Consider the following 17649-nt stretch of genomic DNA (forward strand, 5'->3'; position numbering starts at 1 on the left):
CTGAAGCAAAAGTTCAAGAAATCAAACTCACTTTCTCAACTTCCTGGATCCAGAGCTGAGTTGGTGTGACCCCCCCAAAGAAGAAAGAAATGAATATGATGACTAGACAAGGGAGACATCACAGCATGTGCTTTCTCATCAAGAGTCTGGTGTATTGAATGATTGTGATGGAATGATGTCTAAAATGTTTGATTAGAAATTGAATAAAACATTGTGTGCGCGCGCACACACACACACACACACACACACACACACACAGTAAACTGAAAAGTGTTAAACTGAAAAGTTTGACTGACTAGCTTTGACATACGGAAACACTCTCTACTTATTAGAATTAAAAATGAACAAAAGGTGTTTTAAATCAAGTTCACATCTGGTGTTGGTACAACTAGGTTAACTCCTTACCGTAGAGGCACTGGTAGACAGCACATAGTTCCGAGGTCTGGTATCGTGAAAATCGGGTGTAGACTACACAGAAAAAAAACAAAAAACAATTGAATGAGTCAACTGCTGTACATGAACCAAGAAACGGCATCAAAGACAGCCCAGATTATGAGCCAAGGGAAACACCGCCATCTGGCGTGATCACTGGCAGTTTCAGAGGTTAACAGAAATGTGTGGTCATTCCCTCGCTGAGCATGTGGGTCATTGTCATGAAACCACCATAAAACATTGTCCGAAATGAACTGATAGATATTCACAGGGAATGTGAATATCAAATTTTAAAACAAGGGTTCCAAACTACAGGCCCCGGGGCCACATCCAGCCCACCACACAATTTGATGTGACCCGCTACATCTTTATAATACATTATTAAATTTGACACTTAAATCAATGGTAATTGCTTAACTAAGCCATACAATTTTACTTAACGTTTTCAGAATATAAACCGAATAAAATAGAAGTTAGGTTGTTGCTACTGCTAAATGTACTATTTTAAAAACCTTTTTATTCATATTTCATAATTATTCAATGTATTTATTCTATGAAATTATTCATTATTATTTTTTTATTTTTATTTTATAATAATTATTTCCCCTTTTTTCCTATTTTTTGTCAGAATGTAAATTGTTGATACATATAGTAGGTCTTCACTCTTATAGTGAATTATTTCACAGTCTCTGTGAATCTGTTATGCAGGACTATATATTAATTTCAATTGATTGCACACGTGAGACATGCTACCTGGACTAGGGATGGTCAAGTGAGTGAGGGTCTTGTGAGTTATAAAATGGGCCCCCTCCTCTGGTGTTTCACTGATCGGCCCACGGCACCTTCAGAGGGTTCAGCAGTGAATCCCGGCGTCCAGGGCTCACACACTAGATGCCATCTTTCTCTTCTCATTCTCTTCATCCAGAGCCACTGACTACCTTTTCAGCAGTTCTGGAGAGGTCTTGGGCATGATACAGGAATGAGCGGTAGGAGATCCAGGAACACCATGTGAAGGTCTGTTCCCTCCTTCTTGAAGATGTAACCTTCTAGTGACCCCTACGTGATGGGGGTACCTATGCTAAAAGTCTATGTCTAAGGTTGGCTCAGGTTACTTAAGATTCCAGGTTCACATCTAATTGGTAAGGGGATTGATTGTAGCTTATTGAGATTTATGAGACCTCCAACCCACACAACAACACGTGACCACGACTTGAGAGAATAAAAGTTATATATTTACAAAGATACCTTCAAGAAATAAATAAAAATGTATATGTTCTCTCAACACTGCAGCAAACAAGGTAAACATTGAGCCAGAATCACATTCCGAAAAAAAGTTATATGAAAGTTTGCTTGTCTTGGCCACAAGAACCAAAAGAAAACCCAAAGAAAAAACTGAGTACTCAGAATAAAAAAAACATCAAAACAAAATATTCCTCAGTTTAGTTCCCGTATTTCGCTCCTACCACCCCTGGGCCCGAGCACAATGTCCATGTGACGGACGTCCGACGAGAGGTGATGGCATCCAGGAACGACGACGATGGCGGAAGCAGTCGAATCCAGTTGGATCCAGTGGACAGTCCGACCCTCAAAAAAAAAACCCAGCCTGCACAAAAGTGTGCAGCGCAGTTATAAAACAGTCTGAATGCTTTTGTTCCACTGTCCATTCCATTAAATTAAACAATCTTTTAACTTATTTCTCCAAACATGTAAATGTGTTTAACCATGTTCTAACATACTGTACATATTGCCTGTAGTTAACACACTGCCATGGCCATTAACAAGGCACAAACCGCCGCTGCACATGCAAATTAACCTCGCTTCAAGGCAGCAATACACATTCATTTCGATGCTAAATGGCTAAACAGTTAACACCATATTCAGTTCACATCACATACACACTATATCCTGACAAGTCTTACACACATATCTCAGGCAATCCAACACACAATTACTTATTATAGCAACAAAAAGGTCATGTCAAGCGGCTAACCCAGTGCTAATTAGCTAACCAGAAGAGTTAACTCACCAGGACAATCTGTCTATTTCCTCAGAAAGCACTGTCCGGAACTCTCCCCAGAAGTTTTCACCAGTTTTCCTGTCTCCAATGTGGTGTTTTCCACATTAGGTATATTATATATATGTAAATAGATATATATCGCTTTCAAACCACCATTGCAGTTGCGTCTCCTAATTCGTCTATGCTCTGTGCTCTATCGTCTCCGTGCATGCGCTTGCGATGCGTTTTGGGGCCTCGTAAATTACATTGCTCAGCGATTATCTCAAAAAAATTAAACTGTAACTTAAGAACTATAGAAAATAACTTCAGTAACAAAGACATGGATCTGATGCCAGAGGGGGCTAGCGTGTTCCAGACGACTGGAGGAGCCTGAGACTCCTGCTTTCTGGATTGATGTGTCAATCAGATGGTTTCTTTACAGGTATCCTGACAGCCTGTGAGCCACCACGCTAAAGCTTGCCCTTGACATTTGAGAGGCTGATCTGGCGGAATTGGCCGATTTATGATGAGTCCTTTTCCTTTGGGATCAGGATTCCTCCAGCTCTCCGCCAGCATGTTGGCATCTCCTGCTTGCACCCTCCCAACTTCATGAGTCTCAAGTGGAAACCACAGGACATCTTGTGGATTTTTGAAGAGCCCATATGGAACGTGATTGGGACCTGGAGCTGATGAGGCCCTTGCTTAATGCACAGTTTTCCCCATTCTCTCCAACTTTTTCATGGTGGTGCTTCTGAGCGTCTCTAAGATGTTGCAGAGGTCAGCGTTGACCTCTACCCACATTGCCTTTTCACCGGACTTTGGCCACATTATCAACTGCTTTTGCCCCTGGATTTTTTTCCCAGCTACAGGTCGCAATAGGGTGTGTTTGGGTTGCTCTACTGTGCTTGGCTCATCCTATGCTGACATGGTTGTTCATGTCCTCCAGACTTCGGTTTTTGTCCTGTCCTGAACTTTAATCGACTGACTTGACCTGCTTCTCAGGAAGTAGGTGTCGATGCAGTACTCTGTTGCCCCTTCTTTATGGACAATTTCCTGCCCTGATGTATTTTCAGGCCTGTGGTGGAAGTAACCTTTTCCCAGCCGCATATGCAACTCTGGAGCTTGTATCCCACTGCAGCCTCATATATGCTGATCATCCAACTTGTCTGTTCCGTTCCTGTGTTGGTTGTGGAGCTGTCTGCCGATGAGTCATCTTCTGCCCCCACTGTCCCTCACTCAGGGAGTAATTTCTTCTTAAGGTTTCAGTAGCTGAAGGTGGGTGGGACCTAAGCACCTTACGTGCTGGATTCCGCTTCCGCGGGTAGCTAGCCTGTGGAAGCCCCGATGGGGTGTGTTCCCTCCTGCCAGCTGACTTTCCATAGTTATCAGCTGCCCTTTCACTGCAGTCATTGGCTCACCAGATGATGCGATCTGTTATGTAGGACTAGATGTTAATATCCCTTGATTGCACACATGAGACATGCTGCCTAAATTCTGCGGGATGGTCAATATGTGTATCAGTTAATTTAGGACATATTTTATGATGGTTTCATGATGACTGAAAGAAATGCTGTGTCCGAAATGGCATGCTGCATGCTACGTACATGTTCTTACCATCATCCAGCGTAATCTGGTAAGTGCGTAAAAATAACAACGGCTTCTTGGACATACTACATTGTCATATTCCTCGCCAAATTCCACCCAACATGTTGCGGGTTGAAGAAGACACTGCATAGAAGTTTATTTACAAGTGTCTGTGGAATACGCTTGCCCCCATAGTGGGCAGTGTTCGCACACTACCGTATTTCACCAGATATAGTTTGTAGTCATCCAGGTACTTGATACAGGTACTGACTACTTCACATACAATTTCAGCATATGGTTTCAGAGACACTAAACACTAATTTGGCATGCTAAAATGTATGCTTGTTTGCCAATTTCAGATGCAGAACAAGGCTCAGGCAAAACACACACGGACATAATGCTAGCTGAAGGTTTAGGTGTTCTTTTCTTACGCAACTCACAAAAAGTTAGGGATATTCGGCTTTCAGGTGAAATTTCAGGATGGAGCTAAAATGTAATATAACCTTTACAGGTGAACTTCATTTGACCTTCTCTAAACTTTTGAATGCACATGTCCAACTGTTCAATGTTTCAGTACTTTTTGCACAACTTGCTGTTCTCTAACAAGGAACTGAACGGCAAAATTCACAACAGGTGTTTGATCCATGAATCGACCAATACATTTCCTGGTTCAATTAGAATTGGTATTTAAACAGTCCTCTTCATCATGCTGTTCACATTCTGACAACATGAGACCAAGACGACACCTAACAACTGATCAACAGTACCTCGCCATAGCAAGGCTTCAAGCAGGATGTTCTCAGAGGGAAGTGGCCACTGAGCTTAGAGTGTCAGAGTGCCATCATCAGGTTGCAACAGAGATACAGAGAGACTGGAAGAGTCACAGAAAGGCATAGAAGTGGGCGTCCTTTGGCCACATCCCACACTGATGACCGCTTCATTGTGAACAGTGCCCTGCGCAACCGGATGATGAATGCCACTCAACTCCAGGCACATTTAAGGGAGGTGAGAGGCACCCAAGTGTCACGTCAGACCATTCAAACCCGTTTACATCAGTGTGGTCTGCATGCTAGACGACCTGCAAGGGTACCTGACCACACCACGAGGCACATGCATCATCGTCTTGCACGGGCCAGGGAGCATTTACGCTGGACGAAGGACCAGTGGGCCTCAGTGCTGTTCTCTGATGAAAGTTGATTCAAGTTGAGCAGAAATGACGGCCGCCAACAATGTTGGAGACGTCAAGGAGAGCGCTATGCATCAGCCACTGTTGTCACCAGACAAGCCTTTGGTGGTGGTGGTGTTACAGTGGGGGCAGGTGCGTCTAGTCAATACAGAACTGCCCTACACTTTGTGAATGGTACAGTGACAAGCCCATACTACCTGAATAACATCATTAATCCAGTCATTGTGCCCCTGCATGAACAACACAGGCCTAATTTCATCTCCATGGACGACAATGCTCCAGCTCATCGAGGTTGCATCATTAGGGAATGGCTGCTGGAGACTGGGGTACCTCAGATGGAGTGGCCTGCACTTTCTCCAGACCTGAATCCCATAGAAAACCTATAGGATCAGCTGAGTCGCCGTGTAGAATCGTAACTCTGTACCCCAGAACCTCAATGACCTGAGGGCCACCCTTCAAGAAGAGTGGAGTGCCATACAGTGAACTTTTTACATTTTCCATAAACTTCACCCGAAAGCCAAATATCCCTAACTTTTTGTGAGTAGTGTATGTGGTGGTCGATTATTCTTGAAAGAGTACAGTACAATACAATACAATACAATACATAATACAAACCATTTCCAGCAGTCTCAGAAGTTATCGGAAACAGAAGGGTACGTACAAATTGGTTCTATGGACCACATAATAAGATATTGGCCGAGTAAATGCTGAAAATGGGTGCTATTCCCCTTTAAAGAATTCTGGAGTGCCACATGAGAAAATAACTTTAACGTGAATCCAATGTAGTGAGGTTGTTGATTCATCGAGATGATTTTCGATCATGAATCCAACGATCGACGTGATTTCACTATTATTGCCGTAGAATATTTCAGTTTGTGTAATCGGCACTCAGCATTGGCAAGGACACAGGAGTGAGAACCAGAACTCAAAACCTCTGACAAAATGGTATCAGGGCATTCCTTGGATTGCCATGAAAAATCACCTTTAAATCTATCAACAAAGATAAACATAAAATAATTCTACAGCATAACATATATATATATATATATATTTTAAAAAAAAAAACTTTAAAAACATTGCATCCTATTGACTGTCATAGACATACTGGCATGCATATGGTTTCAACAGTCGGACTGAAATTTATCTGCGCTTATGACCTTCTGACAGCCAAAAGGATGAAACAGCGACAGAGCCCGCAGATCTCTGAGGAGGCGAAACTTATTCTAGTTAGTGTAATGAGGCTAGGCTAACGGATATCCGTTAAGACCTTCTAGTCCAGGCAATTCACTTGGCACTGATTAAAACATAATGACCCACCGGCTAAAATTACTTTTCATGTGCAGCACAATCATGAAATTGACCTGTGCAAGCCTGAAACATCTTCCCCAATTTAGAAGAAATGATGGCCAATGTACTGTCAAGCTCTTTAGAATGAATACCTGAGAAAGATGAAGTATCTTGAGCTGCCTGGTGATCAGAAAGATCGTCACAGAAAGAATGATAATGCATATTATTTTTTCGGTTTTTGTTTCCTGAACGAGATTTATGAGTCCAATGGTTTCCCCAATTGACTGCATTTTAAACACATCCAAAAGCTACAGCAGAGTGATACGTCTCTGAATAGTGACGCATTCAACAAGGTTGTGCAACAAGCAGGTATAGATGATGGGACTCAACAAGGCCGACGGTGAAAAATTGTGAACCAATCCTTTAGGTTTTAGGTATATTTCCTGTCCATCGCTACACCATTGCAATATTTCTTCCACGTTAAGTAGAATGACTGTATGTCAATCGACGAAGTCCAACACAAAAGGAATCGTAGTGACTGATATTACCGTAATGACTTGCTTATTAAATGGGAATTAAACTCAAATGATGATGTCAAATGATGATCATTGCATTTTTATTTTGAAAACGAGAAACTGTTCCTACTCATTTTGTCCAATCATGCCTGGATTCAAAAGTCCTACTGAAGTTATCCCTTACTTTCCCACAATGTGCCGTCAGATCAGCCCGCTTTCACAGAGGCCTTGATGAGCAAACTTTGTGTTGAATTGCATTTTGGTTACAGGATAGTCAAATGGAGGAAAGGCATCAGAAAATGGAGGAAACAAAGATAGAAGGAAAGAATACAAGTTATGAAAGAGTGCAACAACTCTTTAATAAACTTACATCTCCCTCGCACTGTGGAGGATTTGAATACAGAGGCATGTTAATGAGACTGGTCCCAACATCAAAACAATGAGTAACCTCGAAAAGGTATTCACTAGGGATGCTAATTTAAAAAAAAAAAATTTCTGACTGATAGCTGACCCTCATTAACAGTTATCCAACAATATTAAGAAATTATGCCACTGTCACCCGAAAATGAAATAAATATTTTTTTAACTGGACTTTAAAAATTATAATTATCAATAAGGTGAATCATAAAAATATTTTTATACGCAAACACAGATCTCCATTTGCCCCGATCGCAGAGAGCCATTCCTCATAATAATACATCTAAAACAGTGTGTTTTCAGTTCTTTTATTATCGAATATCGGCCCAAATCTACTCATCTGACATTCCAATGGCGCCTGTCAAGGGGTGGGACATATTAGGCAGCAAGTGAACAGTCAGTTGTTGAAGTCGATGTGTTGGAAGCAGGAAAAATGGGCAAGTGTAAGGATCTGAGCAACTTTGACAAGGGCCAAATTGTGATGGCTAGACGACTGGGTCCGAGCCTCTTCAAAACGGTAGGTCTTGGGGGGTTGTTCCAAGTATGCAGTGGTAAGTACCTACCAAAAGTGGTCTAAGAAAGGACAACCGGTGAACCGGCAACAAGGCCACGAGCGGCCAAAAATTATTGATGCGCGTGGGGTGTGAAGGCTAGCCTGGTCTGGGCCGATCCCACAGAAGAGCTACTGTAGCACAAATTGCTGAAAAAGTTAGTACTGGCTGTGATAGAAAGGTGTCAGAACATACAGTGCATCGCAGCTTGTTGCATATGGGGCCGCATAGACGCAGACCAGAGCGCCCATGCGCCCTTGTCCACCGCTGAAAAAATCTTGGGTCCTGGCTTTGATGTTACTTTACCAGCACCACCTACCTAAACATTTTTAGGCGGGTCAGGGCGGGCACAAGAGGGATCTACACAATATAAGGCAGGTGGTTTTAATGTTGTGGCTGATCGGTGTTTGCACGACAAGAACATTTTCAAAGATTTCCATGATGGTAGAGAAAAAAAAAAAAGAAACCATGGCTTGTAGCACAATAATGGCCGCTTCCGCCTATATGTGACCCAACGTAGACTTAAGGTACATTCGGTTTGCTTTTGACTTCTTTTTTGCATCATTTAAAAGTGAAGAAACAGAGCTTCAAAAAATGTGTCACTTGTGCAAATCAAGCAAATATTTTAAAAGCTATGACTTGTAAATGACAAGGGTGTGGCAAACTGTGTTTCTGAGATAATCACCTTCAAAGTTTTCCCCCACACTTGGCTTCATTCAGTCAGCTCCAAGGATGCAAATGGTTTTGAGGACCAACAGCAACAACAACATGGCTACTTGTCACATGGCCACCTGACAACCTGCTGAATGGGGACATCTCTGCATTGTTCTTGTGTTTTGAGGGAATGTTGAACAGCGCCATTGACATATAACTCTAAATCTTTTGTTTTTTAAAAGCTTTGATTTAATAGTAAGAATGTACATGATTTATGAAAGCGGAATTATTTAGGAGTTTAAAAGTGCGGACAACACAACAAAATGTAGTCTATCAATAATATGAGTTTCTGTAAATCAGCCTTGGTGTGTCATTTAATATTTAAATGTGTGTATGCCAAATATCTTAAACGCTCTTGGAGTTATTATGTGGGCTAACCCTACCCCAGCTACATTCTGAGAGCCTGTTTGGGGCTGCCTCTTTTCATTTTCTATTCGCTCTGGCTGCATTTGCAGGTAAATTTGAGAATCGTGTGCATTGCTACTTGTTCAAAATCTGCATCACCAACCTCAACGGACTTAATCATGTCATCAACTTCTTTTGTTGTAACAACAACGGGCGTGTCATTGGTCTTCTCCGGTGTTTCTTGAAAATATTCAGTTTCGCGGTCACATTCAGGTTGAAATCTGCTGTTTGAAATGTTCACCAAGCCCGGGATAATGCCGGTATCAGATTCAGCATCGCTGTCTGAGAACTGACTATCATTGCGGAAAATGAAGTTTAGTATGCGCTGCTTACACTGACTTGAAGCTTTCGCACTGGTCAGATGAAGGTCCGCGATATGATTTAGATCTTCCACCACCCGCTTCTCGTAATCCATAACAACATGGAGATGAAAGTTTTCACAGACAAGTGAAACCGAAGGATCCTCGTCTTGTTTATGGAAGTGACGTCAGCACTACTTCTTCGTCGGTATACGCCCCCTATACAATAATGTCTGTGTGGGTGTGTCAAAGTAGTACGATTTAAAGGTTAAACTCTATCAAAACGGTTTCACATTGTGACTTCACATCACATGGAATATGGAGGAATGATCTTCACCTGAACGGTCGCTTTAAAGGAAACTATCGATCGGCGTTGTTCAGCGTCTCGGTAAGTCAACTGTATTTCCCTATGTAATCTATTTAACTCCACGGTATAACATGTTTCTACTATTTATAAATCAAAGTCGGTTTTGAAAATCAGTTGAGAGAAAAAAAAAAACACAAAGGAACACGAATCTGGAAAAATCTAATTTTCCTTCTAGAAAGAATGAAGGTTTTTGGGGGTTTTTTCCCAACTTATTTGGCTGCTCCTGGTGAATTCAGAAATGCGTGACAATGCGGATTTTGCTTTGGTGGGTCACATATAATGTTATTCTTGTTAGTTTTATTTGTCTTTCATTTATTTTATTTATGTAATTTATTTATGCACTATGTAAAGCACCTTGAATTGTGTAGGGAATATGCTATATAAATAAAGATGCCTCGCCTTGCCTTATGAGTAAAGAATGTATTATCGTCTATGTTGCGGACAAAGGGACGTGGTCAAGCACTGGCTGTAGACGACAGCACGGTTCCCTTTCCTGTGTTCATGTTGGAAGCCACTTGTGCTGCAAGCTGGGGTGCGTCCTCGCCAGTGTGAAATCCCGGGAGCTGACCCCAGGGCCCACGCAGGATTCGCCAGCTCCCCAGCCTGTTGCGATGGCCCGGAGGACAATGTCAGGGGGGGGGCGCTGCGTCCGACCCACGCGGGATTCGACAGGTTCCTGGCCCGTCACGATGCCCCGGAGGACAATGTCGGGGGGGGGGGGGGGGGGGGGGGGGTGGTAAGCTACGTCCAACCCTCGGACCCATGCAGGATTCGCTGGGTCCTCAGCCCGTCCCGATGACCTGGAGGACAAGGTCCGGGGGGGGGCGGGCGCTACATCCGACCCCAGGACCTACACAGGATTCGCCGAGTTCTGTGGTACCGCGGGACACTCTCTCCCCTTCCCGTGCTGTCCCCTCTCTGCCCCCCCCTCAGCTCCCAGGGCGGTGCTGCCGCAGGAAGTCAGGGAGCTGCGCAGAAGTCTGGGCAGGGGTGCAGACAATGCAGGCCGCCCGGCCACGAACGCCACGACTGTCTTCGAATGGAACTTGGCTAGGTGGTCCGGGTTGCCGGCCCGCCGGACGCCTCCCCCGGTACGAAAGGGGCCTACCAAGTACCGGTAAGGCTACAAAGGGCTAGACATCAGGCTTTGCTGGACTCGGGGTGTTTGCAGATGATGGTCAAGCAACGCTTGGTTCGACCCGGGGCTTTGGTGGAGGCGTCACAGGCAGAGGTTCGTTGTGTGCATGGGGACATTCACATGTATCCGATGGTCCGGCTCGAATTTCGTTACAAGGGAAAAAAGCATAGGGTACAGGCTGCGGTTAGTTTCCGCCTGTCGCTTTGCCTGATTTTGGCCATGGATTGGCCAGGGTTTGATGCGTCGATGAAAGAGGCTGGGGGAGTGCATTCACGGTCAGTAGGGAAATGTGAGTGTTGCGTGGCGTACGTTGACGCGGAGGGGTCATCGGCGGGCATGTCGGGTGCAGGGGCAGCGGAATCCCAAGTAGGATCTCCCCAGGTCCCTTTAACCTTCCCTATCAACGATTTTCCACGGGAGCAGTTGCAAGTTGCACGCTATGCAGGGCCTTTGAGGAGGTAGTTAAAATCAATGCCGTATTGACGGGCGCAGAGGCCGTGCTCACTCATCCGTATTTTTCAGTGATTAGGGACAAGTTATATCAAGTGAGCTGTGACACTCAGACAGGAGAGGAGATAACCCAGTTGTTGGTGCCAAAGAGTCGCCGGGAAATGCTCTTCCAGGCGGGTCACCATAACCCCATGCATGGTCAGTCACCTCGGTCACGAGAAAACATGATGGATAATGCGGATAATGGCCTGCTTCTATTGGGCGGAAATTTGGGCAGAAGTGCATAAACGGTGCACTGCGTGTCCTGAGTGCCAGTTAGCCAACCCTCCGGCTAAGCCAAGACCGCAGTTGAGGCCCCTCCCCCTAGTCGAGGTCTGATTCGAAAGACTCGGTATGGACCTCATCGGGCCATTAGACCGCAGTGTCCATGGGTATCGTTTTGTGTTAGTCCTAGTGGATTATGCAACCCAGTACCCAGAAGCAGTGCCCTTGCGCAGTATTACGGCCAAAAGTGTGGCGCAGGCGCTTTTTCAGGTCATCTCCCGAGTCGGGATTCGGAAGGAAATCCTGACCGACAAGGGCACTACCTTTATGTAACGTACACTTCAGGAGCTTTACGAATTACTGAGCATCCGCTCAATTCGGACCAGTGTTTACCATCCCCAGACCGAGGGCCTGATGATGTTCACGACGATAGCCGTAATTGGGACAAATGGTTAGACCCCCTGTTGTTTGTGGTGCAGGAGGTTCCCCAGGTCTCCAAAGAATTTTCTCTCTTTGAACTCCTCTTTGGCAGGAGACCCCGGGGGAGTGCTAGACCTAATTAAAGAAAACTGGGAGGAAGGTCCTAGCACCAGTAAGAATGGAACACAGTATGTTATGGACCTGAGAGCAAAGTTACACACGCTGGTTGGGCCGTTATCACGGGAGAATTTGCTTCGGGCTCAGGAACGTCAGGCCCTTTTATACGACCGGAGGCCTTGACTAAGACAGTTTGTACCCGGAGACAAGGTGTTAATGTTGCTCCCTACGTCCAGCTATTAATTGCTCGCCAAGTGGTAACGGCCTTTTGTGGTCACACGGCGGGTTGGCGAGGTCGATTATGAGGTGGAACGGTCTGACAGGCAGGGGGCAACACAGATTTATCACCTTAACCTCTTAAAAGAATGGAGGGAGGGGGTGTCCATGGCTCTGGTCACGCCGGTCATTGAGCGGGATGAGTTGGGGCCGGGATTCAAAAAGCGGACGATCGTACCGTGGCCCTGTTAAGTGACCATTTCTCTCCGTCCCAGAGGGCGGACGTAACTGCACTTCAGCCTTGGTTCTCTGATGTTTTCTCCTCCCTGCCAGGCTTCACATCCCTTATACACCACCATGTGGAGACAACCCCGGGGGTTACGGCGCCCTCTCGGCCGTATCAACTGCCCAAGCACAAACGCAAGATCGTGCAGGCGGAATTAAGAGGCCATGAGGGACATGGGCATAATAGAGGAGTCCACAAGTGACTGGTCTAGTCCCATTGTGCTGGTTAAGCCCGATGGGTCAGTCCGGTTCTGTGTGGACCACCAATGGGTGAACGCGGTGTCCAAGTTCAACACCTACCCGATGGCCCGGGTTGATGAACTTCTCGATGAGTTAGGTAGAGCTCTTGTTTTTTCATGACACTCGATTTAACCAAGGAATACTGGCATATTCCCTTGTCTCAGGAGTCCAAGAAAAAATAGGAGTTCTCCACACCGTTTGGCTTACACTACTTTTGCACACTTCCGTTCGGGTTGTTCGGTGCCCCAGCCACCTTTCAGAGACTTATGGACTGTGTCCTGTATCCGCATGTAGCATATGCTGCAGCCTACCTAGATAAATGTAATCATTCACAGCGATACATGGGAGCGGCATATGCAGCATGTGGGCGCTGTGCTTGAGTCCGTGAGGCGGGCCAACTCAAAGAGTTCCGTGGGACGTCGGGAGGTACGGTATCTTGGGTACCACTTGGGTGAAGGCCTAGTCCGACCCCAGCTTGATAAAACTGCTGCAGTCGCAAACACGCTGAGACCCAATACCAAAAATGAGGTGAGGCAGTTCTTGGGGCTGGCCGGCTACTATAGGAGGTTTGTCCCCAACTTTTCAGAGCTAACCAGTCCCTTGACCAACTTAACCCGAAAGGGTGCTTCAGATCCGGTCCAGTGGTCAGAGATGTGCCAGCAGGCGTTTGCAAGTATAAAGTCAGCTCTCTGTGGGAAGCCAGCGCTGTTTAACCCTGACTTTTCTCTCCCTTTCTGTTTCAGACTGACGCGTCGAACAGAGGGCTGGGCGCAGTCTTGTCCCAGGAGGTGGAGGGGACTGAGCGTTCGGTGCTATACCTCAGCCGCAAACTCTCAGAGTGGGAGTCGAGGTACAAACCGGTGGAGAAGGAGTGTTCAAGTGGGCAGTCGATTCCCTCTGCTACTACATCCTGGGACAAGCTTTCACCCTCTGTTCGTACCATGCCCCGCTGCAGTGGCTCCACCGCATGAAAGACACAAAAGCCTGGACCACCCGATGGTACCTGGCTCTACAGCCCTTTAATTTCCGGACAGTCCATAGGCCGGCAGTGCAGATGGTCGTGGCTGACCTTCCTTCTCCCCCGCTCTGGGAGGTGGGGCGGGCAGTGGGGGTATGTGGCGGACAAAGGGGCGTGGTCAAGCACAGGCTGCAGATGACGGCACGGTTCCCTTTCCTGCGGTCGCCAAGCTGCCTCGAATTGCCGCTGATTGGTCCCACTCGAGGTGACAATAAAGACTAAATAAAGACTCTCGCCATGTTGGCGCACCACGGCCAGAAAGACTCCGTCTCCCTCCCTAAACCCTTACCTCTGGGCAGAGACCCCCCACAGTCTATTTTCAAGAAATGCTTCCACCCATAGCACTGGATTGTAAACCCTTAAATTATTTGTCAACAAGACAAAGGTTCATCTGTCCACAATTTACAGGTAGTCAGGTGTAAACCTGTAAATTGTGGCCGTAAATTGTGGCAGTAAATATGCTATTTAAAAAGAGGTGGACTAGAGTGACTCACTGCGGCTTTGGCCTTCGCTGCCTTTGCTTTCTTCACACGGGCTTTGGAGACATCCAGATCCAGGCGGCGGTTCTCCAGAAGTCGCCGTTCTTTCTACGGTGAACAAAGTCGCAGAAAACATTAAATAATTTGCACGTTCAACAATAAGACAAAGTGAGCATCAGCTTGCAATTAGATCGGAATAGAGGGCAAGCATCTTACTACTAAGATAGAAGTACCAGCATTGTAGAAGCAATGTGCAATTACAATAGCATTGCAGAAATTGTCAATCCAGTGAAAGCAGCAGTTGCAATAATTATAAAAGTATAGTTAACTATATAGCAAGTATATACTCTTTACTATTAAGAATATTATAATACTAGGTGATATTAAAATCACCAAGTCAAATATAATAGTAGTATGAAGTCGAGTATAGAATGAAATAACATAGTATAAACATATGATGATATGGTAATAACATAGTACAGTATTAAAATTGTATAATGCAGAGTTAAAAATTATAACATCCAGAGAAAGTATCATCCAGGTTAAGGTGGTATTGTCCATAAAACAGTCCATTTAGAATTTTTTCTGACTACCCGTGGGCAATGTATATCCAGGTTTATAGGGTATTATAATATTTTGCACAATGTTAATTTGCATAATGTTTTGCTAGGTATTACCACTACCATATTTTTGTTAATGGAAAACTGACATCAGTAATCAAGGATCTCATGGATGCTCTGTACTCACAAACAAGATGAATAAAATGTGTATCACAGGCCGTTTCAACATGCCGTCATTTAAGTTTGATCCAGATCGGTCTATTATTGTGGAATAATTTGGATTAAAAAAACCTGTACTTTTTGTCATCGGCGCAACTTGCGCATGTGCAAATGACAGCTCGCACAGATTACGTGATAGCATTGCAGTCTATTGATTGGACAACAACGGGTCCTCACCAAGACAGTGGCAGGAACAGATGGGACTGACATCAGACTTTAATGGATATTATGGATCCGACAAACCCACACACAATCTGAATAAGATGTGTATTCAGGGCAGTTCCAACACGGTGGTTCAGTATTGTGGATGGAATTTGTGATCAACAATGACTCCTGCACCAAGATGACACCACACATAGACGTATACTATAATGAAGAAATCGTTGCGTGATAGATGACGGAGTACACAGATCACCTGAGTCAGTAACCTAAACCTTACCAAGATACTGTCAAGCACAGATGGAATCTCAACGGGGCTAAAACTAAAGGAATATTAGATACAAATTCTTAACCATACAAAGTAAGAAAGTGACAGGTATTATTTTACCAGAAGTCAATTAGATTAAACAAAGCGCAGCGTATTAAACGTCATGAAGATATACGCTTCGGAGGACAACTGACATTCGCCAGAGCTGTTCTACAAAATAAAAAACACTTAAACCCCTGTCAGAAGTTAAAGGTGTAACGGAACATAATTGATCCCTGATCCGTACGGATCGAGCCCCATGGTTCAGCACGCATGTGAACCTCGGCTCAATTGCAAAATGTAACCATCCTAGTGAAGTACAGTTATACTGCCGTGGTTACTTTTTAAAGCAATAATGCCATAAATCTCAATGCAAAGTTGCAGCAAATAGAAGATAGACAAGACAGATGCGTGCTGTGTTTTAGTCTGAAGCGCAATGCGCTATGTTGCTGCTACTTTACAAAATAACTGGAAGCAAATATCACCGCTATGAATGAATCAGCATGAAGCAGGTGAATAATTGTGATAAATAATCTTGAACAATTGTGATTATAATTTTAGCCATAATCATGCAGCCCTACTTCAGAATGATAACCACCATTAATAGCGGCCTAGAAAACCCACACACTGCCTGATCGTAAAATTCTACTGTAACCAGGGAACAAATGAACTTTTGCAGTCACAAATACACCGGAACAGAGAGCCAAAGCACACTCGTCCATCAAACTTTAATTAAGGGCCGACTACCCTGGACCCTGCATATTGCTGCCTGCAGCTATATTCAAGGGTCCAGCCCGCAGGGCTAAAATGATCTGAAACACTGCACACACACAACGGCAGAACACACAGATATGGTTGAGGCCTCATAAGAAGAACCAGACGTTTGGTTGTTCAAGTTTGATCAATACCGATATACATTTGGAGCTGATATTAGTGAAAAAACAAATCGTAATTCAAGTTCAAGTAATTTCTTGCTTAATTTCTGCAGCAAGGATTAATTAAGTGTTATCATATACCAACACCAGGTTTCTGTGTCTATGTACATGTTTGAACTCACAGAGATGGTCCTCCAGTCTCCTTCCAGAAAGCTCCTGAGTGGGTTGAGGTAGCCGATGGCAGACTCCTGGTAGAACTCCCTCTCTGCCCAGCCGAGGCGCCTCTCACACTCACCAACCTTGGTCAGAGTGCTCCCTACCAGAAACACACACGCACATGCACCTTGCTTTTTAGATTTTAGATCCTAGTTTTGGATCCAGAATTAGGCTTGGCAGGATTATTTATTTATTTTTTTGAGTTTGGAACACTGGAGTTTATATAATACTGGTATACTTTCACCCCTCGAGCAGGTTCAATTTCATTCATCCTTTTTTACAGTTTTTGTTCTAAAGGGGTCTTTTTGCTTAAATAGTGCTGTTTTGGATAATCCCCATAAGTGAAACATACCTGATTATGCACCTAGAATGCCTAAACGCTACATTGCAGTCGCGGTCTTTTTTGGCACGTATTAAAAATGGAAGATGGTGTCATATCCAATGTTCAGATATTTCACATCACAAATTTTAACGAAATAAAGATAATGATCATATAAATTGAAATATTTTCGAATCTCCTCAGCCAGCCTCTCTTCGATCTGCTCCATTTATTCCCCTCCACTGTTGGCGGAAATGAACCAGAAACACGTAGTGGGAAAAAGCGGACCATGTGGTCTTGTACCGCACTGACTTGTATTTACATTTCTAGAGAGGTGCACGTAAGCTATGGCAGCGGCCTCTGCGCGCTCCGCCTGTGAAGCAGAGACCCACGGCGTACCTACGGCGGCTATTAAATCCAGAACTATAAAAGCAGCCTTAACAGTGCAAGTGAGCTAGATATTAAGATATTAACAGTGTGTATGTATGTATGTATGTATGTATGTATGTATGTATGTATGTATGTATGTGTGTGTGTGTGTGTGTGTGTGTGTGTGTGAAGAGCGTTTTGATTCAATTGGTGCTGGTGAATGGAGTCTTGCATATCAAATGTCA

The 17649-nt window shown here is 44.5% G+C and overlaps 1 protein-coding gene across 1 annotated transcript in view; it reads right to left on the bottom strand.

The window, feature by feature from the left end:
* Positions 1-17649, bottom strand: part of LOC307232274 (endophilin-B2-like) — a 44737-nt gene that overhangs the window by 19292 nt on the left and 7796 nt on the right. Inside the window, exons 4-7 of the mRNA XM_080003216.1 lie at positions 16683-16816; positions 14396-14488; positions 406-468; positions 32-55 (exon numbers count right to left, since the gene is read on the bottom strand). Coding sequence (XP_079859342.1) covers positions 32-55; positions 406-468; positions 14396-14488; positions 16683-16816 — 314 coding nt within the window. The remainder of the gene's footprint in view (positions 1-31; positions 56-405; positions 469-14395; positions 14489-16682; positions 16817-17649) is intronic.

The sequence above is a fragment of the Zeus faber genome, assembly GCF_960531495.2.
Source record: "Zeus faber genome assembly, chromosome: 7".
Classification (NCBI taxonomy): Eukaryota; Metazoa; Chordata; class Actinopteri; order Zeiformes; family Zeidae; genus Zeus; species Zeus faber.